Below are 24,643 nucleotides of genomic sequence, written 5' to 3'. Positions count from 1 at the left end.
TTTTACGAGTTTACTAAATATTACTAAAAGAAAAAATTTAGATGTTTACTAAAAAAAGTTTGCAAAGTAAAAATGTCGAATAAATGTCCATTTATTTTGATTAACTATTTCAACAACGCTAAAATAATATATAACATAATAATAAAAAACGACGCTAAAAATTATAACGCGCATACGATTTTAGCCGGCGACGCATCCGATCTCTAACAATCGGTTGAACGCCCATCTATTCATACGTCCTTCGCAGAATAATCAATTTCAAATGAGATTTTTAAGTGAGATAGTCTGAACTCCTGTTTAATAACATATAAACAAACTGTCGAACTTAAACAAACAAAAAATGCTAGTTTGCTTGTGTTTTTTTTGACGTAACTGCTTTAATAAAATTTAGATAAAAAATATATCATTTAAAATTAAATTTTTTTTTTAGATATTTATTAATGAAAAGTTGCTTTTCAATTGTCATGATCTTATAATGTAAAACTAACAGTGTATTCATCATATTTATTAACCAAAGACTTAGGTTAGGACTTACAATTCATTTTTTATGCAATTATTTTTGATTTCCTTTTTTTGGTCGAAAAAGTTAGTTTCTAAATCAAATTAAATGTGTCCTGAAATAGATTTTACGAATTTCACGTTTAATATGGTTTCTATGACCTTTATTGAAGCTATTATTACATGTAAACTATTTTTTTCATGAGTTGTTTTATGCTGAAAACAAAAAAAATTAAAAAATCAAGAATACTACTAAAAGAAATTAAGTGGTAGACCTTTTCATGGTGATACTTAGAGTTATACATACATACATATATATATATATATATATATATATATATATATATATATATATATATATATATATATATATATATATATATATATATATATATATATATATATATATATATATATATATATATATTATAGAGATTTATTAAAGTGATTTTTTTTTACACTCCATATATTTATAAAACTATATTTTTATCTAACAAATAAAAATTCAATAAAAAGATTGTTTTCTCTAATTTTCTATTTTTAGTAACGAGGTTATAAAACTTAAAACATCCCATAACACAAAATTGATGTTTTTAAAAAGAAATGCCTTTGACTTGCTAAACTAAAAATTAAATATTAGTATATAAAAAGCAATAAAAGATCAGTTATAAACAGTCAAGATCAGTTAAATATATGAAGTAAGTTACTGTAATACAAAACTATATTTGCAAAGATTAAAAAAAAAATTAAAAAAATATGAAATTAGTAAAAAAAAAAAAATTAGAAAATGTGATACAAGAAATTATGATATAAGCCAAAGATAATACAAGAAGATTAGAAAAGATGATTATTTTTTTTTCAAAGATAATATTATTAATGATAATATTAACAGTATAGATATTAGCAAAAATGGGATAACAGTTTAAATAGATAATTTTTAAAAGGTATATTAAGTAAAACTTATATATAAAAAATAATAACACAGTTTAGTATTAGAAATTAATTAGAATTTATAGCAACCATCATAAAAACTTTTTACTGATGACAACTATTGATCATTGTATGTTAAAAAACTCTTTGTATTTAATTAATTCTTTTTTGTATGTTTGAAGTTGAGTTTCTAAATCCAATCCTTCATTATACTGTTCATCCTGCTCTAGTGAAAAAAACATTTCCAATACAGCAGGTGCCTGACATTGTCTATATAAACCTCCAACTGAACCATCTTCTGAACAAAAAGCTGGGCGCAATTCTACTAGTACAAAGTCATCTTCATAACCAACAGCTTCAGCTCTTTGAGCTGAAAAATCTGTAGTTATTTTAACATTTTCATCAAGTTTATTAACATTATTTGTTTTTGAATCATTTAATGAGCAATCATTTGTTTTTAAATTAGACGATTCTTGAAGTAATGAAAGAAAAGGAGGTACATCAGGCAAATCTGGCAAATCTAAATCAGGAAAATCATCAATAGCACCAGAAGAATTCGCAAAAGCTGCAATGGGCTGGAAATTTTCATTTGTTAGTTTTAATAGAGGTTTGCAAGCATCATTTGTATTTGAAGGTGAAAGAGGAGAAAACCAATTAGGCAAACATGATTCAACTTCTGATGCAGCTAATGCAATTTCAGTCTCCATTATTTCTAAAGAACGAAAACCTGAAATAAGTTGATCTTTTTGTCTATCAAGAGGTACAAGTGTATCTGTATTATATATTGCATACAAAGGTACATGAATTCCAGAGCCATTTAACCAAATTTTATTTTTGAAAAGTACAGACAAAGTAATATTCCCACAGGGTGTTTCAACAGTACCAATATTAAGTTTGTTATGCATTTCATAGCTGTGCAAAGGGTATATTTCTGTATGAACTTTAAAAAAAAGGAAAAAATCATGATCTATCTCTCTACTCAAATGATATAATGGTAATATTCTTGATAAAACAATTACTGATTTAATAAGAATAGAAAATCTGTTGTAAACAGAAAATTGATTTTTAAATTTCTTCTCATTTTCAAAACTATTTGTATTTAATATTTGCCAAGATTCAAGAACAGTAAATCGCCCTTCTAAAGTTTTTAATACAATATCTAAACAAATACTTTCATGGGTACCAATTGTTTTTTTCCCAAAAAGTTCGGCAATTTTTTTATTCAGCTGACTACTTGAACTTTTTTCTGGTAGAGCTATATTAAACCAATCTAATCCTTTTGAATATGCATTACAGCTAGTTTTGGTCCTTCTTCCACTTCTAGATTGGATAACAGACTGTAAAGATTTAGTAATAAAAAACTTTATATACTTGGCCACTTCTTTTTGAGCTGAACCATTATCTTTTCCATTACATTCTATATCCATTTATAATTAAAATTGCTACTTAAATATCGAATTATTAGTATTAATAATGTAGTTATCGATTTTTAGTTTTTTAAAAATATTATGCTTAATTCATTTTTAAAATCCATTTTTTTTCTAACACTACCATCTTTGTTGATATATCCCAGACTTCTTATTAAATTAACTCTCACTCGCTGATGTTACTTTTTTTAAATTAGCGTAGCGTGTCACATTTTCATTTCGTTTCAGATAACTTCTCTTTAAGTTACATGAACCATATCTGTTTAGGCAGTTTTTCATTTTCAGTGTTTCACTAGATATTCATAATGGACAACAGAGATGGTATTGGAGCAACTGGATTGAAAACTAAGATTATAGTGAATTACATACCGCAAAGTATGAATGATGATGAATTTAGACAGTTATTTGGTCAATGTGGAGCTCTACAAGAATGTAAAATAATTCGAGATAAACAAACGAACTATAGTTTTGGATACGGTTTTGTTGATTATTTAAAACCAGAGTATGCAAGTTTAGCTATTTCAAAGTTGAATGGATTTCAAATACAAAATAAAAGTATTAAAGTTGCATATTCAAAACCGCCAGGGTGTAGTAAAAATGCCAATCTCTATGTTACTGGATTAGGAAAACATACAAATGAAAAATCTTTAGAAGAGTTATTTGGAGTTTATGGTGAAATTATTCAAACAAAATTACTAAGAGGAGCTGACGGTACTTCTAAAGAAATTGGATTTGTTTTATTTAAAGAAAAGCCACATGCTGATAATGCTATAAAAAATTTGCAAGGGTATTCCGATGGTAATGGAATGAATTTACAGGTATGATTTATTTTTCGTCATTTTGCTTAATATTTATGATAATGGGTATAGCACAAAATAAAGGATATTAAAGGATTCAGATAAAGGATTGTGAGTTGTACATACATATTACAATTTGTATTTAAACCAAACTTTATTGAGTTAACCAATATAAGCACAGTGGAGTGTTCATGCATTGACTGAGGGTTTTGGTTTAGACAGGCACTCGTTTAATTACAAAAGTTTTCTTCATATATATTTACCCTAAACATTTAAGAATTTAAAAAACTTTTTTTTATATATATTAAGTATTTTTTTTATTTCTGTACATACAAATCTAATAATATATTGTGTGGTTGTCAATAAATAAAGACTCACCAAGTTTACTAAAATTATTACGTAACCAAAATTAAGTTTATGTTTTTAAATTAACCTCTCTTTTAGCAATATGATTTTTTTTTGGCACTTTATCAAAAAAAAAAATTTTTTTTCACAAAAAAAAAAAATTGTGTGTTTAAATTACAAATAGCTAATTTGAATCATTTTATAATTTGTTTTTATTCTCATAAAAAACTGTTTAATAATCAGTTGGTCCACTGATAAGTTTTTTTAGTAATACAACCAGTTGATACTTCATACTTTATTCTAAACCAGAAGAACAGTTGCTCAACTTTTGTGATAATAACTTGTACAAGTTCTTAAATTGATAAAAATTTATTTTCACACCAATTTGATTTATATGAATATTATATTCCATTTTTAATAATAGCGGAGTTAGGTAGTGCAGTGGTACCACAGAAGTAGAATTAACTTCTGATGATAATAATTGAATGGACATTTAATATAAAATATAAATGTTACATATAATAAAGAACAATAATTATTTTAAACAAACTACACAAACAGAAAAAATCATACCCAACAAACATACCAGTTGCTTTGCTCATAAGTTGCTTTGTTTATAAGGTATAAAGCTTCCTATCAGCTTTGCTGTGCAATTCAAAGCATTTTAAAACAAGGTGCAGCTTCTAGTCCTTATTTCTTACTGAATGCAACTGTCTTTACGCTGCTATGTAAACTCTCTCCCTCTTCAGTCAGCAAATCATATTTTGCAATTAATCTGATACTAGCACTCATTTGCTGTTTACAGTTATTTTTCTATCGGGTAAATGCACTCTAATTCAAAAAAATTTATTTTAAATTAAAAACTAACCATCGTGGCTGTAGATTTTTAACAGCTGTAAATTGATTACCTAACAAAAACAAAGCTTCTGTTGTTTTAGAATATTCAACGCTTTTAGCGGCCCATAATTCATTCATTTTTACATCCTTGTTATAAAATAAAGTTGAATCAGCTTGACCATTTAAAGTCTTACACTCCTTTAACAATAACTTATACAGATTCAACACCATTCTTAGCAATATGCAAAACAGTTAGCACAGCATTATCTAAATTTATTATGAAAAAAATTACAGGAGTATTAATTGATTTATAAAACTTGCCTAGAGCTCTTAAGTTTCCACTTTGTCTACCTTCACACAAGTTCACCTTGTAAGCACCTTCTAGAGATTGTATTGTCCTATTTAAGATGTTACGATTACCTGTTGTGAGGCATAGAGGCATGGTTTCTTAGAGAATTCAATTTACCTAGGTCTGTAGAAAAGCTAGCAGCTGAACCCTGGTGTCCCAGAACACCATCGATAAAATAGAAATCTCCACCTAAAAACAATTTAATTATTTTGTCTTTTAGCCTAAAATCTGGTGACTGAATTCTTTTAATGTAGTTGGCATACTGCCCAAGAATTAAGGCAATATTCTCATGACAATCTGAACCCTGATACATAAAAAATAAATGAACATCATAAATAGATCCTTATGATTTAGAATTGACAACTTCAAAATGGAATTTCATATACTTCCCACCCTTATCCCAGCAAAAAGACGCAATACCTCTTCGCCAAAACCAACATCAAAGTTGAGGTGGTCATGTATTTGCAACACAATGAAGTATAGAATTTTCACAAGACATATAATCACAAAACAGCATAGACAAATCACTTTCTAAATCTGAACAAGCTAATAATTGAAGGAATATAAAAGCAAGTTTAGGTCATCTAGCCACAGCATGGCTACCTAACTTAGAATAAAGTTTACCACGACCAAACTTAATATAACTATATTTTTTACCAACTATAGCCTTTTAACTGATATAGTCTGTGGATTACTTAAATCCACAGAACAATTCAGAATGGTTATTCTGAATTGTTTTAGAACTTTGTCATAGTCTAAATAAGAATCAACAACAACTAAATCCTTATCACCACTTAAAAATGTTTGCAAATTTGGTAACTATTCTGGTTTATATCACTATTTTTTTAATTATAATTTCAAATTAAATTTTTTTAGAAATCTTTCATTTTCGGCACGAGCAGATGCCAATTTACGTTTTAATTTTTTTATTTTTTAATAAGTTGGAACTGCTCTTAATGTTTTAGCCTAATACTCATAGTCTCTAATTGAGAACTTAATAAGTTACAATGTGTGTTAAAAGCCTTGTTTTTAAAACTTTAATCTGTAATTTCAGCTTCCAACTTAAATAACTGGTTTTTAATATCTCTATTTGCTCCATATTTGTTTTATTTTCGGAAGTTAATTGGTCAACTTGACTCAGTAGCTCCTGATTCTTATTTAAAATAAAAAATCCTCTGTATCTGCTGGGTTTTTTCTTTCTTTTTTTATTACATGAGCGCTTGCGACAGTTGCATATTAAAAAATGCTTCGTTTTCTAAAGAAGCTTCATAATTATTTTTATAATGATTTTTTTGTTGTACTTACTTTCATCACATCACAATAAGTTAAAGTCTATTGGCAAGAAATACTTTTTTTTTATAAACTCAAAAATTCTTGTGACATCAAGTTCACTTTTATATTGAGTGAAACAGAATTAATAATAAAATACCAAAAATTCCTAAAAATATTTATACATATATAATAAAAAAATAATTAAAAAAAAATAGTATTAAATAGGTGCTAATAGATAATTTGCCTCTGTTTTTATGAGATATTATAATTCATAATATCTTTTATGCATAAATTTTATGCCAATTTATTATAATATAAAAATGTAGGCCTGAAAATTTAATAAAAGTACTTTAATTTATTTTTATATTTGGCAAAATTAATCTAATACTCTAATCTTTATTATTGTTATTTTTTTTTCTAAATAGGTTATTTTTATAATTAAACTCCTTTGAAATTTGTGATTACATTGTGTAAAGCGCTAGAACATTAGATGACAATTACTTTTATGATTTTATTATTTCTTAACATTTGTAGATACGTTTTGAGTGGTTTATAATGACAATTTTTGAAGGATATTCATATGTTGTTATCCAATATAATGTTATGTAAAAACCAGAATTTAATATGTTGAAACAAAGCATTTGGTGTTTAACACATTTAACTTACATTACATGCCCAGCAACAGCAACTTGAATTGTTTACTTAATTTTTAGCAATTATGTATAAAAGCTGTCAATCTGAAGAATAAAATAAGCTAAAAAGTTTTGAGTCTGGCAAAAGGATGGCAATCTTAAGACCCAAAATATTGTTTAACTTATTTTATGCAGAAAAACAACTATAAAAATGTTTCATTTCTTTAGATTTCTGTGAATCTGTATTGTGATTCTTATTGAAACATGATGTTGTAAATTTAATACTCATTACAAAAAAAAAAAAGTTCTATTAGAAGACCTACTCAGGAAAATAAATGTTTTATTTTGACACTATTTAACATTACATCACTTACGTTACTGTGCGACTATTACATTAGACATCAAAATCAGCTCATATTTCTGCAAAAAAAAATACTTACAGAAAACTAGTTTATTAGATCATTAGTAAGTTCACTAAAACCATGTGTGGCTGTCATAGCTTATATATCAGCTAAAAAGGTTTGAAATTGTTCCCTTGTCTTCATATTTAATGCCAACTGTTTTTGCTATGTATGGCGTATGAGGTAATTTTAGTCAATTTTCGAGGCCAACTCTAGGAGCCCTGAAAAACTGTTTTTCTTTTTAAAGAGCATTCTTTAAAATGCAATTATTGTTATTGAATTAAAATATAAACATTTAATTTATATTTAAAAAAATGTTTATTATCAATCCTTAGAAGTTTAAAAGCAGTTTTAGTAATGGTAGTGATGATTTTTTTAAGTTCCAAAACAAAAGAATTGCATTCCATTCATTCAATGTTTATAGAGATTTTTTATCAAAATTTAGGAAGGTTATGGAACAGAAGCAGTTTTTTCTCGAAGATTAAAAACTGCTTTTGTTCCATAACCTAGTTTTTTCTCGTGTCACTACTAAAAACATTTTTAAAAAAGCGCCAAAACTTTTAGATTATTTTGAAAAGTTTTAACTTATGTTACATAAATTTTAAAGAAAATGTGCTTTAACTAAGCATCTTTATCTAAAACATTTTATTGTTAAAACATAGGATTTAATATCAACACTCATTAATAAAAGGTTTTTTGACAAGACTTTTAGAAAAACATAGGTTTATATGTATTTTTAACTTACTTTACATAAAAATTGCACAAGTTTTTTCATTAATTTTTTGAAATTTTAATAGCTATAGAAAGTACAATGACTTTTGTAACCATTAAAACAACTTAAATAAAGTAACTTTATGATTAAAAATACATTTTTATTAGACTTTCATGTGGTTACTTCAATACTTATCTGTTAAAAATTGAAAAAAAAAAGATTGAAAGTTGTCTACTTTAACATTTTCAGCTGTGGAACACGCCTCAGTTGCCACATCTCAGTTGCAATTAGTGAGGGAAAACTATATTGTTAGTAGTTAACTTTAAAAATTAAACTTAAAGCTTGAAATAAAAAAGCAAAACTTTTAAACTCTAGCAATGCCAGACCCAGTAGTATTAAAACTCATTAATATTAAACTCATTATGTTTCAGGTAATGTATGTGTATTTATTTATGCTCATTTCTACGTCTTCTGTTATTTCTAGATAATATCCTAAACAAAAGTAAAATCCTAAACAAAACTAGTAATATCCTAAACAAAAGTATTTTTTTCTTAAAAGTTATTCATAAAAAATGTTTATTGAGTTTTGAAAACTGTTAACATAAATATTGATATGATGGCAATAAAATCAGAATTAACGTTTTATTAATTTATTGTGATTAAAATTAACTTTATTTTCAAAAGTTTTCATCTATTTCTAATTATTCTAAATTTTTTCTGCCACTTTAATCAAATTGTCTTTTGTTGGTTCTTTACAATTGAGAGTTATTGAATAGTATTATGCAATTATTTAAAATAAAACAAACAAAAAATTTGCATTAAAGGTTTGAAAATTTCATGGAATAAAGCATCAAATAGCTGGGCTTTGGAATCGAGGCCAAAATATTGGCTTAGGCTTTGACTCCATTAAAATTTTTAGCTCTGGCTCCGAAGTGGCTCCAGGAAAAAAAATTAAAATAATCAAATATTTTATAAAATAGAGATATGACCTATTTTTAAGTTAGAAGTATTTTCTAAAAACAATTTTAAAAACAATTCCAAAAAAAAATCTGCTTTATAAACAATTAAAGTGATTTTACTAGAAAATCTGTATCAAAGTTTACTTTAAATTTAAAGATGGCATTGGGAGTTAGAGAGACGTTAACCTCAAAAATATTAAAGGAAATCATTCAAAACAAAAGTATGAGTTTTAAACTCATTAATTATTCATGTAATGTACATTTTTAAGTAGTGATAACAAATAAGATTTCTAGCGTAGATTTTAAACTCGATGCGTTATAAAGCAAGTTTTCCTAAGACTTATTAATTATTTAAGAGAAATTCTTTTGTATTCCTACCGCTGTCTCGACATAGCGCTCATATGCTTAATCTCTCTAGTATCAGGTTTTAGTGATTATATCAAGATTGCTTGATGTAAACTTAAGTGCAGAAAATAGCCTCTATACTTGCTTGTGAGAAAGCTATAGAAGTGACTAGTCTGCTCACCTCTGTATCCTTTTTTGGGTATTCCTTAATTTCCTCAAAAGCTGATTTCACATTTAAGCTTTCTTTTTCTTCTGGTCTTGACAGTCATCCATGAAATTTGTATTAAAAGTATTTTTATTTAAAAAAATTATTTTGGTCACACTTCTCAATTTTTCCTCTTTATCAAACTTTTTTTCAAACTTTTTTTCAAACTTTTCTAATTCTTCATCAGAATTAGATTTACCTAAAACTGAATGAAGTGCTGTAGATGATACAGCTGTTTTTCTTATTTCCTGTCTTGCTATTATATTTTTGGCATCTCTTTTTAAAAGTTATTTTCTCCTATTGGTATAAAGGCTTGTTTTGCTCATATATCTGATTCTCTTCTAACAATATTTATAAACTAGCAACAACATAAACTGCAGCTAAAAGTATATTATAAATTTCTTAGTTTACCGGACCTTTGCCAAAAGTTAAGTAGTGTAAAGTTTCAAAGTGAGCATCAAATACTTAACACTCAATCTATACATATAATATCAATATCAAAGTATAAAATGCTTTATTTAGAAGTCATAAAACTTTAAATGACATTAAATTATATTAAAATAACTGTAAACATGTAAAAGAGGGATTTAACCTAATAAGTAAGTTTTATTAGCTTTTAAATAAATTGCTATACTTGTTATGAATGAAAACTGAAAGAAAAAAAAAAAGAATTTTTTTAAAATAAAACTTGAATTGAAAAAACAAATAATTACAATAAATTGTCAACTCGAATTAAAGGAATATATATTTTTCATATATATTTATTTTTGTATGCTGATACTTTTAGAGATTCAGGTGTATGCTGTAGTAGATAAAAAGATAAAGATAGATCGATGTAGTAGATAAGAAGTATGCCGGCCTGGATTTCGCAGGCTGTATATGTGTGTGTGTATATGTGTGTGTGTGTGTGTGTGTATATACACACATATACATACACATACATACATACATACATACATACATACATACATACATACATACATACATACATACATACATACATACATACATACATGTATATATATATATATATATATATATATATATATATATATATATATATATATATATATATATATATATATATATATATATATATATATATATATACACATATATATATATATATATACATATATACACACACACACACACACACACCCTGAAATATATATTGCAAGAGCCTCACCGCATTGATTTACTAAGGGTTTGGGAAGATAATATCTAAATATGAAAGACTTAAACAGCTTTTAAAAAAAACTTTTTTTTATTATTCTTTGTTTTTTATTTTAATTCTGAAAAATCTGGATATTTGATAATCTCATAAATCAACAGTATTATGTAGTAAAGTTACTACATGAAATTCAATGTCGTTTTAAGTTTGAAATCCAGCTGGAATTGAATCAAGATATTTATCAATGTTTATTAGGCATAAACTTAGCTCCGGTCCACACGTTTTTTACTATCCAAGTCAATGTCAAAACATGCTAGTTACTAGGTGTCAGATAATTTTTTTGTCTTTACAAATTAGCAGAAAAAGACACATTAATAAATGTTTATTGACTCTAATGAATACATAATTACAGTTATTAAAAAGATTAAATGGTTAATGTTAAAGAATAATAATTTAAACTTATCAAATATTATGTATTATGTATGAAATAGAGTGTTTCTGCCTAATTCATGTTGTTTATGTGATAGCTTTGTAGTTATTTTGTTTTTATGTTTTTCTGTTTAACTAATACTAACTCTTTTGTAGATAAAGTATGCTAAAGATCAAAATGAAAATCAGAAGCAATTGCCAAAGTTCAATGGCTTTTATCAGACCAATATGCAAAGGATGTCTCAAAGTTCATTAATGGCAGAAAGTTACCCATATAATGTTGCTCCATACAGTGCTGGTGTTATGGGACGTGGAATGGATTATGGAGGAGGCTATGATAGTGCCATGGGTATCGGAAAAGCTATTCGTGGTCGAGGTGTTGGTACACGATTTAATCCACTTGCAAGACCTTTAAATAGTGACATTGGTTTAGAGCAATATGACCCTTTTACAGAGTCGATAGTATTGTTTGTTTATAATATTGGTCCTAATGCACAGGACAGTGACTTGTATGGTTTATTTTGTAGGTTTGGTAGGATTAACAAAGTAAATGTTATAGCAGGTAAAGGATACGGTTTTGTACATATGCCTGTACTCAATGAGGCACAAGCAGCAGTTAATGCTTTGAACGGAATGTTTTATAATGGTAAAAATCTTCAAGTTTCTGTTAAGGCCAGCAAGTAATAATTCATCTTAAGGTAATCATTAAATTTCATTTCTGAAACATCAAAAGTTTTAATGATATCCTTAAAAAAATTTTATTTTAATGAAAAGCTTCTGGATGGTTGTTAACTATTTTTTGTCGAGTCTGTTGCAATCATGTGTTTCAGTTAAATGACGAAGTGAAAAACCTCTGGCACTAGTTTTAGTCGTACCATTTTCAGATAAATGCCAATGCATTTGAAAATGTTTTTCATTTGCATTTGTGGTACCGTTAACAATTTGAGTGCTTTTCTGGTAATTTCGGTCCAGTTTTTTTTGTTTTGTTTTGTTTTTTTTTTTAATTTTCAACGAATGGTTTTATTTACTGAGCAAATTTCTTTTTTTTTTCCTTTAGGTTTTTTGAATTAACTTAGTTTTTTTTTTGTTTTGTTTTTTGTTTTTATTTAATTTTTATTTTGCATTTATTGATCAATCAATATTAACAAATAATCACTTTTTTTTTTGTTTTTGTTTTTTCTTTTCTTTTTTTTTTTGGTTTTGTTAAATTAATTTCTCTCAATTTTAGTTTAAGTTAATTTTTTTTTGATATATTTTTTTTTTTGTTGTTTTTGTTTGTTATTTATTTTTTGCTTTGTTTTTTTTTTTGTTTTTTTTTTGTTTTTGTTATGGTTACTTGATTTTGTTTTTATTGATATGGTAAGTTTTGTTTTTTGTTTTGTTTTTTTTGCCCATGGTAAGTTTCAAAAGATTTTGGCTTTACCAATCCTCAATTTTGAAGGAGTTTATTTTTTTGTCCGAAATTATCAGAATGTACAAGTTAATTAAATATTATTGCTCAAAATAATATTAAATAAAATAACTTCATATGTTTAGGTAATGCAAGATACCATCTTGGGTTTCTTTAAACTCTAAAGGAAAAACTGACGTTCATTTCTTTTAATATTTAAAAGCATTTTGAATCAAATATTATAAAGGCCAAAGTTTTCTATTAATTTTTTAGATAAAATATAAATTTTATTTATAATAAAATAGTCTGGCATGTTCATTGTACTAACTGGAATGGCTTAGTTTTAAATTTTTGAGTGTTGCTGGGACTGTTGATATAGATTTATTAATGCTGATAATATGTTTTGTTCTTTATTTTTCATAATACACCTCCGCCAACATAACACGTTATAAAAGATGCAGCAAGCAAATGCCAACATATTTCAGTCGTTATTTGAGTACAGCCGACAATGTGACGGTTGTAAAATAAAAGTTTAAACAGAATAATGTTAATTTGGTGGTAGTGATGCGTGAAGGAGCTTAAGGAACACCTGCCTCTATTGTTGACAAAATTCCGGCCATATAAACTAACAGTTCTGTACAATTGACGGTCTGAAAGAAATTAAAATTTTTTAAAACAAAAACAAAAGATATTTTGTCTGTCCTGCTGTTTACCCTTAAGGTTTTATGATTTCTACGGGCCTAAATGCTACTTAAATAAGACAAGTTTTCCCGCCGTAAATTATTTTCCATTTTTAACTATTTATTACCGTTTTAAACAATTTAAGCCCTTATCTTGAAAACCTTGTTTGCATTAATTTTTTTCTTAAAATAAAAAAAATCAACAGTATTTATAGTTTCTATTTGTAAGAATTTTGACTGGTATTAACACGCAACGTCAACTAAAAATGGTAAGAGCTTATATTTTTCTGTGGCGTTTCTAAAAACTCATTTTTGACCAATCGGAATCAACAATGTTTACGTGATACCTAACTATGTATTAAGCAGTTGCTTCATTTTTGTGAAATGGATCAAATCCGCTTAATTTATTTGTAATTTGTTAAAAATTTTTGATTAGATTCATAATACTATCTTTGTAAACGTACGGGTTGATGTCGTTGAATTTTTGGGAGTAAAGCGAGGCTATTTGATATTTTTTGTTACTCTTTATTTAGAAAGTGCGAAAATGGGTTCACCCGTTGATAGTTTAAATAATTCAAATTTCTTTATCACTTTTTAAATTTAAAAATTGATTTAAATCTTATATAGGCCTGAATCCATAAATTCTGCAACTATCTATATCAGCATGAAAAAATCTACTCTCTTACGTAATAATCCGAATCAATACGAAGTCTTAACCCTTTCGCGACTGAGTTAAAAACTTCTATATGACTGCGCGTAATATAACGAATTTGTATCATGAACAATTGAAAAGCCATAAAAACTACTTGTCAGAATATAACAAACGAGACCTTGTTTTTTTTGTTAAAGAATAGATTCTCATATTTAAAAGAAAAGAAAAAAGAAAGAAAAAGTCACGTGATTGAAAAAACAACATTGAATAAACAAAAGTATATAATTTCTTAATTCAATCTTAAAATATTAACAGATAAATTCATAAACATATAGTTTTTAATATTAAACAAATGATCAAACAAAAAAAAATTAAACAAATTTGATAATTTAATCAAAAGATATTTAACTTTTTGTAAAGACACCAACAAATTGGAAATTTCCTTTAAATAAAATGAAGACCACACGGGAAAAAACGGCATAGTCACATTTAAAAAGTTTTGAGAAAGTATTTATGAATAATTAATAAAAGTTTTTGTATAAAGTTAGGAAAAAATTTTTTTTAATAAAAGTTACAAATATTTTATTAAAAATGTAATCTTCAGATAAATTAATCAAGAAATAATTTTTTCTAATTTACAACTTATTTGTATTTTCTAATTGAAAACCTTTATTAATGATTAATATATACTTTCTCAAAACTTTTTAAATGTGACTCTGCCGTTTTTTCCCGTGTGGTCTTCAAATATATACACATTTGGCTTGAGAAAACATTTTATGTATGAATAATACATATCTTTTTAGGAATAGTCCAAAACAGTATGATAAATTTGAAAACACTCATCAGGATGTAACCCATGTTGTGATGGGCAGAAATTACAAACAAAAACAGTTTTCAAGGGATGTCCTTTGGCGGTCAGTTTGCCCTTCGCATAACAAACACGACATCTTTTGTGGTGCCTATCATTATTGCCTGCCTTGCCTGGTGGCAACATTGAAGGAAAATGCCTGCCAGTAAGTCTTTTAAAATCCTCTCCAACAACAAGACAAGGGTTGTGAGGGATCTCAGGGGTTAGTGAAAATATCAACTTTATGTTACTTAGCAAAAAATCCAAGTATGAAATGTGCCTGCCAGTACTATATGTATAAATCTTTTGTGAATTTAAAGCACATTGAAGAATTAGACGAAAAGCTAATTTCTTGTACCATTTATTGGATTTTCGAAGAACCTGAATTCCATGTAATTGGTGGTCTACCCGGTCAACACCACCCATATGCTCATTGTATGACTTGACCATTGATGGTTTGAGTATAATGTTACCATTTTTATCAGATTTTCCTGTTTCCACCATCACTGGATTGTAATATGTTGACAGCGCGTAAACAACTTTTTGTTTGTTACCTGATTTGTCTTTAGTTGCACGATATTTGCAGGCTAACATTTTATTGTCTTCGTTGCGAGTTTTGTAAAAAACAGCAGTGCCTTTTGCAAGTTGATCATTTAACATCTCTTTGCTGTAGTGTTTTTGATTTGCGCGAATAGTTCCACAAATATAAGTCTTCTTGGACAAGAGGAAGCTGGCAAAAGAAGGGCTTGTATAGTAATTATCAGTAAAAATTATATGACCTTTTTTTAGAAATGGTCCCATCAGCTCTATTGGTATACGTTGGCTTGAAGGAATTGTAGAATTTTTGTCATCATTATACATCCCAGTACAACAACACACTAAGAAATCAAGTGTAATACCATCAGCTGTAGTCAACTCATATACCTTTATTCCAAATTGTGCTCTTTTTGTCTTTATATATTGACGAAAATATAATCTGCCCTTAAAAAGAACAAGGGATTCATCAACACTCAAGTGTTGTCTTGGACTGTAAACTTTTCGACAATGCTCTCTGATCATATTGACAAATGTTCTGACCTTATGCAATCGATCTCTATTATGATCATTAAGATTATGATTTGAGGATAACTTTGAAACGGTCTCGAGACATGGTTTTTGAAAAGATTGGCGTCCAATAAAGATCATCGGTGGACCAATACATGTTCAAATTTGGTTTATGTACAATACCCATTAATATAATTAGACCAAAAAAGATTTTCATTTCAACTACTGTAACAGCTTTCCAATTCTTAAGGTAAGAATTATTGGCCTTTTCAGGGTGTTTGCTCAAAAAATCTTTGCAGTATTGGTTACTTTCAGAAACAATATGTTCTAAAATAGGATTGGTTAAGTAAGCTTCAAAAAAGTCAAGAGTACTGTCTCCTCTTATTCTAATATTTAGACCTTCAGTGGAAAAGAATGGAAAAGTGTCATTAGATTTTTCCTCATTATCAGCAGTAACATGCTCCCATTCTAACTGCAATTCTGTTTGATCTGGAACAACACGATTAATGAACTGTTGATGTGATCGACCACCACGAACACGAGGAAATCTAACCCTAATTTGGCCTCGGTTAGGTTGTAGACTATAACAAGCTCCTCTATCTACAATAGCAACGCGATCAAAAGAATGTAAACCACTTACATTTCTAATTCCACCTCTGGTTCTCACACGCTTCTGGGGCTGTGAAACATTATAAGATAGTTGTTGAGTTTTATAACATTTTTTTTCACCATCAGATTCTAAACTTATATCACTAGATGATTCCTCATAAATTTCTTCTTCAGTTTCAGATTCTATAATCAGGTCATTATTTGCTCTCTCCTCAGATAAAAAAATATCATTGCAGAAATTTTGATTTTTAGGAGTATTTGTGGTGGGTGGTGAAGGTAAAACTAAATTTTGAACTGGTAAATCTTCAGACAAGGGTAGTAGTTCTTCATTTGCATAATCTAAAATACTTTCAGAATCACTAGAGTTATCAATATCAATATCGCTATCTACATCACTATCATCAAACAAAATATCAAGGATCTCATTCATATCAGTATAACTTGTTCGCTTTTTAGCCATTTTTCAAAAATAATTTTTGATCGATCTATAAATGTAAATAACAAACGGTTTGAAGTATCAACTTAAGAAATTATTCCTTTTTCAGATATATATTTAATGTTTTCTCAAACCCCTATAGATATTCAGGAAAAATTAAAATTATTGATGGACCGCCAGGCGGTTCACACGTCATTTAGGAACAGATTTTATGCACCGTGGTGCGGGTCACGCGTCAGGAAAGGGTTAAGAACCAGTACCGTATACTATTAGTCCAGATAAAATTTTAGCCTATTCTTTTTTCGCATAAAACTGAATATGGTATCAGGAGAAAATATCTTACAAGGCTACGAGTTCTTAATTAAAAAGACTGTTATTTAAAGTAAGTACTATCAAAACTTGGAGAGAGAAAAAAAATTGAAAAGTTATATGTAGGAAACTTTTTATATAACTAGGATTTGTAAGTACGGCAAATGTCAGGTTATACTCTTATTTTGTTTAAACTAAAACGATTTTCATGAGGTAGCGATTTTGTTATTTTTGAGAGACTAATTAATAAATAAAGAGCGAATACTGCGAACCGTTTTAGCCGCGTCGCAAAATGTGCTTGTTAGAAAATTAACCCCTATAAGGTGATTAAAGCAACGTTCAAAACTCAATGGAAATTTATATGCTTTAGCCTTGATTTTCAATATTAAAAAAATATTGGTTCGTGTACCTCAACTAAACATGGTAAAGCAATCAGCTTTTTAAACATTTTTTATAATTATCAAGTAAAATAATATTTTTATTCTGATTCACTCCCAGCTAGGCTACAAGCAACCACTATTAGGTTGGAAGTTACTAGAAAATAAAAGAATAGAGTTATAGAGCAAGGAAACGGTAGGCAGAAGACTTAAAAAGTTAAAAAGGTTATATGAGTCAGCAAAAATGAAGATGGGAGAAAGTTCTGAAGGGTCAAAGTGCGGGGATAAAAACTAGGCAAATAAAAGATTTTTGAGCATGCAGGGATACATTATAAGAATGTGACTTTGCTGAATGAGTCAAGCAAGAATGAGTTTTAGTTGATGGAACTACAGATTATAGGCCTGGTTAATAAAAATTAGCAATTGCTTTTACTCAGTAATTGGTCAGCTCTGCGTAAATAAAAACTTAAACAGTTTTGCTCAAATTTTTATTCACGTAAAGTTAATTTACTCAGTAATTGTTCAATTTTACGTAAGTAAAAATTTCTTAAGTTTTTGTTTGCGTAAAGCTGACCAATTACTGAGTAAAAGCAATAGCTCGTTTTTATTCACCCGGCCTTATAGCTCCTTTGTGAAGCGACCATGTATTTGAACAAAAAGAAAAAAAAAGCAACCTTACAACAATATGAAAGAGGCTCAAGCTTAGTAGATAGAGCGGGTCCAACTATAATGCTTTTTTAGATCTTGTCTAGAAGAGTAAAAGCACCATTATAAGAAAAAGAAAAAGCTTTTTTTTAAAACAGGAGCATAAAGTTGAGTCATCAGCAAAAAGAGCTACTTTAGATGTAAAGTTGTCGGGAAGATCTTAATGTAGATAAGAAACAAAACAGGACTAAGGATAGAATATTGAGGTACCGCAGAAGTAACTGGAAATAAAAATGAGTGTTGGTCTTCAAGGATGACTTTAATAAAGTGGTTAGAAAGAAACAATTTGATAATCTTAAAAACTTTCCGAGATACACCATATGAAACAAGCTTATGGAGAAAACCAGCATGCCAAACTTTGTCGAAAGCCTTTGATACGTCAAGAGCAAAAGCCCTAGCCTCTCCGCCTCCTTCTAATGCCCGATAAAGTCCTTCAGTCACAGAGGTTGGCAAGTCAGCCGTAGAGCGAGAGAGTTGAAAACCGTATTTATTGTCTGACAGCTATTTATTTGACTCTAGATGAGATGTGAGAAATTAGTTTATCAAAGACCTTGCTAATAACCGAGAGAAGACTGATCGGACGATAGTTGGAGAGATAAGAATGTTCGTCGGATTTTTTGAAAATTGGAACAGGTGCCATTTTCCAGCAAAACAGGAAAACAAGACTCAGTACTTATCAAATAGAGAATTAAAGAGAGTTCTCGAGAACACTTTTGTAAGACTATGACATGTTGATGTTGTCTGAACCACAAGCCGTAGAAAAGTTTAATCGAGGTATGACTTTAGTCATTAAAGCTTGATTATTTGAATGCCTAACAATGGGTTAATCTGTTTAGTTGGAATGGAAGGAAGAGAATAGCCATAAGATTCAAGAGTCGAGTTAAAAGAAAAGTTCTATGTAAATAGTTCTGCCTTATCCTTGGGAGAGATAATAAGATCAGTCCCATTAACGAGAGATGGAATGTTAGATCTACCTTTGTTAACAACGCTGTTGAAAATTTTCCAAAAGTCTCTAGAGCTTAACTTCTGAGTTAAGATACGAGGTTTAGTGAACTGAGAATAATAGAGCGTAGCATCTGACAGCACCTTTTTAGTTCTTACAATAATAAAAAGCCGTTTGTTCTCCAGAGAGTTGTTCTTTTGAAAAAGATGAAGAAAATGATTGCAATTAGACATTGCAGGTGCACAAGAAGGTGAAAACCATTGAGTGGAATGAAGCTTGATATGGAACCGATGGGAAAAAACAAAAGCTTCCATTCCTGCCTAAATCCATAAGGTTATGTTGGAGGCGCATTTTTCAGCTAAGAGGAAAAAGACATCAGCCCAAGGATCGTCACGAAAAGACTCCCAGTCAACTTTAGGGTAGTAATAAGTAGTGCAATGATAGGGAGAGTTCAAAAAGGAAGTACGAGATAAAAGATTTAAAGAAACTGTTGCATGGTCAGGACCACTTAAAAGAGAAACTGAACACAAGCTAGGATCAGAGACCAGACATAAATTCCTATGACTACAAATAAGTATTTCTTTTTATCAATCTTACACAAATTTTGTTTGTATCATATTTATACACTAACATTATCTTGAAATGTGGTAAATTAACTTATAGTGAAACATCTAAACTCTCCTACAAAAAATCAGCAGATTATTTTTATTTATTGTATTTTTTATTTTAATTGGAGTAATATAGAGATATAGTTCTCGGATTATTTTTACTTACACGTTATTATATTGCTGTAATTGGTATTTATTTTATTCATGTCTCTGAGTTGTAAGCAACTATATTTTTATTTACCTCGTATATTTTAAACTTTATATTTATGATTTAAATTTGTATATCTTTACTGTCAATCAGTGATTGGTAACTTGTAATTACTTTGTAGTTGTAAAATAAAACATGTATAAAAAAAAAAAAAAAATCAAGGAAATAAGGTAAATTATTAGGGTTTTCAGGAAAACGAGTCACAGAGTTAACTATCTGAGTAAGAGATTGAGAAAAACAGAAGCTTTAGTGCCAGCAGGGTCAGTGGCGTTAAAGCCAAGCCATTCAGTGTGATAAGCATTAAAGAGCATAAAAGAATTGTCAAAGGATTCGAACCTAACTTCACAGCAAATAGATGAATTGATGAAATGATGCGTATGTATACCTCCAAGCCAAGCATGTGATTGTTAGAGTCTTTGAGAATCAAAAGATAGCACCTGTCAACACTTACATCAGAAGAAAGAATAGTAAAATTTAAATTAGTTTCTCTAAGAGCAAGTAAGTCTGGTAAATTTTGCAAGATTCAAATGATGGAAGATGGTAAGATTCAACTGATGGAGGGTTGCTTTGCAGACCACGAATATTTGTAAAAGATATATTATACCAGGTGGTGGAGATGGTTTTTTATGTTTAACATTTTAGGTTACTTTTGGCATGATTTAAGTTTTAAGAGAACTTGACTCATAGATAGAGCATGGTCTCATAGATAGATTCATAGATAGAGCATGGTCTCCTAAGCAAGGAGCTTTCTCAGTCCTGTTAATTAACCCTAAGTTGTAACATAGGGCTCCTTATGTGGTCTCGACAATGCACACCAAAAGCATTAGCAGGGACACCATCCATGCGCAACATGGTAATGTCAATACTCTGATATTTTGCAGCTGTTGATGAAATCAACCTCTCTGACAGCTACCACAGAGTTCGGGAAACCTTACTACCAGCCGATTCAGAACCATTAAACTGAGTTTTAGAGCTGTACTTTCATTAGGAGATAACAGGAAGAATTGCATTGCCACTTTCAAGGAGATACAAACAAAAACCGATGAGAAGAATCAATAAGATCCAGCATTCATCATCTTTGGCAGAAAACAATGTAACACAGGTATACACCAGCCTAATGAATGAAGAAGCGGTTCGAGGCTTGGTCAACAGATATATGCTGTTTTCCCCTAAAGTCTTTGCCTAGGCGGCCTCTTACAAGAAGTAGCTGGATGCAGTTAACATTTGCCAATAATGAGTATTTTTATTGAGACACAATTTCTAGCCTTTACTTAACCAAGAGCCAAAGGCAGGAAATTCTCAAGTCGGAGTTTGTTTCTCCTAGCCTTTGTCTAAAAAACTACACTCTATGAGACAGCAGGGTTCGGGGCAGGTAGTACTGGGTTACATAATACGAGTAGCAGGGTGATCGTGATGATCCTAAACCTAAGTTAACCTGGAGCAATTAAAAAAAGGCAGTTCCTGCAAACAGTACCTCAAAACATCGGACATGATTTTTTTGGAAATGCGTTAGGAAAAAGAATATTATTTAATTGATAATTATTAAAAAAAGGTAGGTAATCCACCCCTTTGTTTTGCTTTTCACATACATTTTAACATTCAAAAATAAAATGAATGGGTGGATTATCTACTCTATTGATAAATTTTATGAAAGTTTCACAGTGGCAAATTTTGGGTAAAGTAGCAGATTATGGGGATGCTTTTGTGAAATAGATAAAAAATGAAGACAAATTATTACTTCGGAGAAAACTAATTTTTATCGTAAAGCTGCATACTTTTGCTTATAAATAAGTTGCAAAATTTTTATTTATATTATTAATGAACTTAAGCGTTAAAAAATATAATGCAAAGTTATTCAAAATGGTGTACTTCAAAATAGAACTCCTAATATTGGAAAGTCATAAAGTTACATATATAATAACAAAAATAACTCAAAAATCAATTGAAACAAACAAAAAAGATTAATGGGTATAAAAAAATTATTTGTGAGAATTCACATATAAAATTGTTATCAACGTCAGTACACCTAAAATGAGCCCATCTTTGACATATTAGACAATTAACCATGACTCATCATTTTGATCATCTGAAAATATTCCTTAACAGTACAAACAACCAGTCAATTTACTAGCATTTACTCCTGTTTTTTCATTGCCAGAGCTATCATTTAAAATTTTGGAAACGCTAGAATCTATTAAAAATTCACTCTTGTCTGTGAAAGGTCATTTCTTTGTAGTTTCTGCTCCTTTGTTTTTTTTTATATGAAGAGTTCTTCGGTCAAATTTAAAAAGCTTGTTGCCGCGTGCGCAACAAGTTTTTTTAAATTTAACTGACTTAATATAATATAAATTTCTTTTTTTCCCTGTATATGCTAATTATCATTTTTTATTGTTTTTCAAAAAAAAAACACAAGATAAAAAAAAACTTGACAGATCTAAAAGACAGTGGTCAGCTACGCAACGCGCATAAAAGCTTTTTTTTTAAATTTAAATTTTGAATTACTTTTTCTCTTAAATTATTATTTATATTTTCATAAAAAAATTTTTTTTTTTCATTAACGATTATTTTGTCCAAGTTTTATTTATAAAACTTTTAAATATAATAATAATTACAAGTCAAAAAAAAGTTTTTTAAAAACCATGAAGTCAGCTACGCAACTATCAGCTACGCAACATGCACATTTTAATTATAATTTAGATTAAAACATAAAGCAAATTTCATACTATATTTAAAACTTTTATTTAGAAATGATAAAAATTGTTTCTACAGTTTATAAAGGTCATTTTTAAGATAGCTGGTCACTTCTAAACTGTCTAGACACTTAATGTAAATTTATAAGTTTTTATTCCTTTGTTATCATGCAATTTTCGGCGAAAGCTATTCACCAACAACGCTTTCGTCTAAATCTTGAAAGTAATGGCATTTACACAATTCTTTAATTCTTTTTGTTTTCTTAAGAAAGGCACTCAAGCCAAGAGAGTTAGTTATTTCTAGCTTTTCTTTTTTATTCAGTAATATAACAGTAATTTTTAAATTGTTTGTAGCAACTGCCGAATCGCTAGCGCAAGAAATTTTATATTTTTCCGTTAAAACATTTTTTCTGGCAACACGTTTTACCGTGGCTCCAATTCCATCCACAACTCCTTTTCATGTATTGCTGCAAAAAATGTCAGTGCATTTTAATTGCATGCTTTTCTTCTAAAATTTTCATTGATGCTAAAATATACTTATTTTTGAATTGAGATGTGGCGTTGCCACTAAAAATATGAACGTCTGTAATATCGCCTGATAGAAGCTTGATAATTTTATTTATGTTTGGAATAACCGATAATTTTGTCTTGTCGTTTAAACCAGAAACTAGCGTAAAAGATTTAATTTGACGATGCCAAAATGCACATGTAAAAATAGAAATCTGATTTTGACCATAATGAGCAGCTTGCGTTTCTTTTTGGTAAAAACAAGTATAATTTTCTGCCAAGTCAACTTGAATAACAGCCTTATTTGAGTCTTTTTTTGAATCGCTGATTCTATATTTAATTTAAATACGGATGATTGACTGCTTTTGACATTACTATGAATAATAAACTTACGGATGATTGACTGCTTTTGACATTACTATGAATAATAAACTTTGCACGCATTTCTTTAATATGTGATAATAAAACTGCAGTTGTTCCTTCTTTGTTAACCTTTTAATACAAGATTTTGCTTGAAGTTTCTGCCACTGATTTTACGAAACGTCTAAATCAAATTGTTCAAACTGAAGTAATAATTTATCAAAAAGACTATAAACGGTACATTCCTTGCAAACGGCATTGAAACATTGTTTTGCTGGTTTTTCATAAATAAAATTCTGAATCATTAAGTTTCCCGTTTTAATTGTAGAAAATACATCTGAACCCCGCAAAAGCGATTCAAGAGCATAACACATATTTTCATGTAACATCCAAACACATACGTTATGAGGAATTGATGATAAACATCGAACGTAAATTGGTCTCAACTGACAAAATTTTAATAGACCTAATTTAATAACTGTATGGTTTAGCTTAAACTCTTCAAAAGCTTCTTTTAGCGTATATAACATGTGTCGGATTTGAACGCGCACCTTTTTGTCTCCTATCACTACAGAAGGATAATCTGCCGTTTTGGGGGAAAGTCGACTAATTTCATCGTCACAATAAAAATTTTTGATAACCACAAAGTCTTTCTCTGAGATTGTTTGTTGATTTTTGAATTGAGTAAGTTAATGGTTCAGTTTCATTGAGTAAACAACAGAACAGCTTCTTCTTCTGAACAGAACTTTTGGGAAGAGAGCGATTCACTTTTTTCATATACTTTCCTTTAATTTGCACATTTGCAAATGATGAGTGATTTGATTCTACAGATGAAGATACGTTTTTTTGCCGCAGTCGAGATTTTCTCATTTTTTCTAAACTTCTTTTTCTTTCAACTGCAATTTTTCGAAAATCTTTTTTCCACTTTTGTCTTCAAAGTCTAGCATTTTCTGTTCCTTTGTATTT

The 24,643-nt window shown here is 28.8% G+C and overlaps 3 protein-coding genes across 3 annotated transcripts; 1 reads left to right on the top strand and 2 right to left on the bottom strand.

Annotated features, from left to right (window-relative positions):
- Positions 1 to 1,015: 1,015 nt before the first annotated feature.
- On the bottom strand, positions 1,016 to 3,005 carry LOC105846112 (autophagy-related protein 13 homolog). Its single transcript, XM_065792341.1, has one exon. The coding sequence runs from the start codon at positions 2,853 to 2,855 to the stop codon at positions 1,554 to 1,556; it is 1,302 nt and encodes a 433-aa protein (XP_065648413.1). The 5' UTR covers positions 2,856 to 3,005; the 3' UTR covers positions 1,016 to 1,553.
- On the top strand, positions 2,791 to 12,684 carry LOC100210743 (ELAV-like protein 3). The gene is made up of 2 exons (XM_065792342.1): positions 2,791 to 3,673; positions 11,469 to 12,684. Exons 1-2 carry the CDS (start codon positions 3,161 to 3,163, stop codon positions 11,994 to 11,996), a joined length of 1,041 nt encoding a protein of 346 aa, XP_065648414.1. The 5' UTR covers positions 2,791 to 3,160; the 3' UTR covers positions 11,997 to 12,684.
- Positions 12,685 to 14,833: 2,149 nt separating this feature from the next.
- Positions 14,834 to 15,940, bottom strand: LOC136078466 (piggyBac transposable element-derived protein 4-like). The gene has a single exon (XM_065794238.1). The coding sequence runs from the start codon at positions 15,938 to 15,940 to the stop codon at positions 14,834 to 14,836; it is 1,107 nt and encodes a 368-aa protein (XP_065650310.1).
- Between the last annotated feature and the right edge of the window lie 8,703 nt (positions 15,941 to 24,643).

This window comes from Hydra vulgaris, chromosome 03 (genome assembly GCF_038396675.1).
Source record: "Hydra vulgaris chromosome 03, alternate assembly HydraT2T_AEP".
Classification (NCBI taxonomy): domain Eukaryota; kingdom Metazoa; phylum Cnidaria; class Hydrozoa; order Anthoathecata; family Hydridae; genus Hydra; species Hydra vulgaris.
This window is presented reverse-complemented; position numbering and strand designations above follow the sequence as displayed.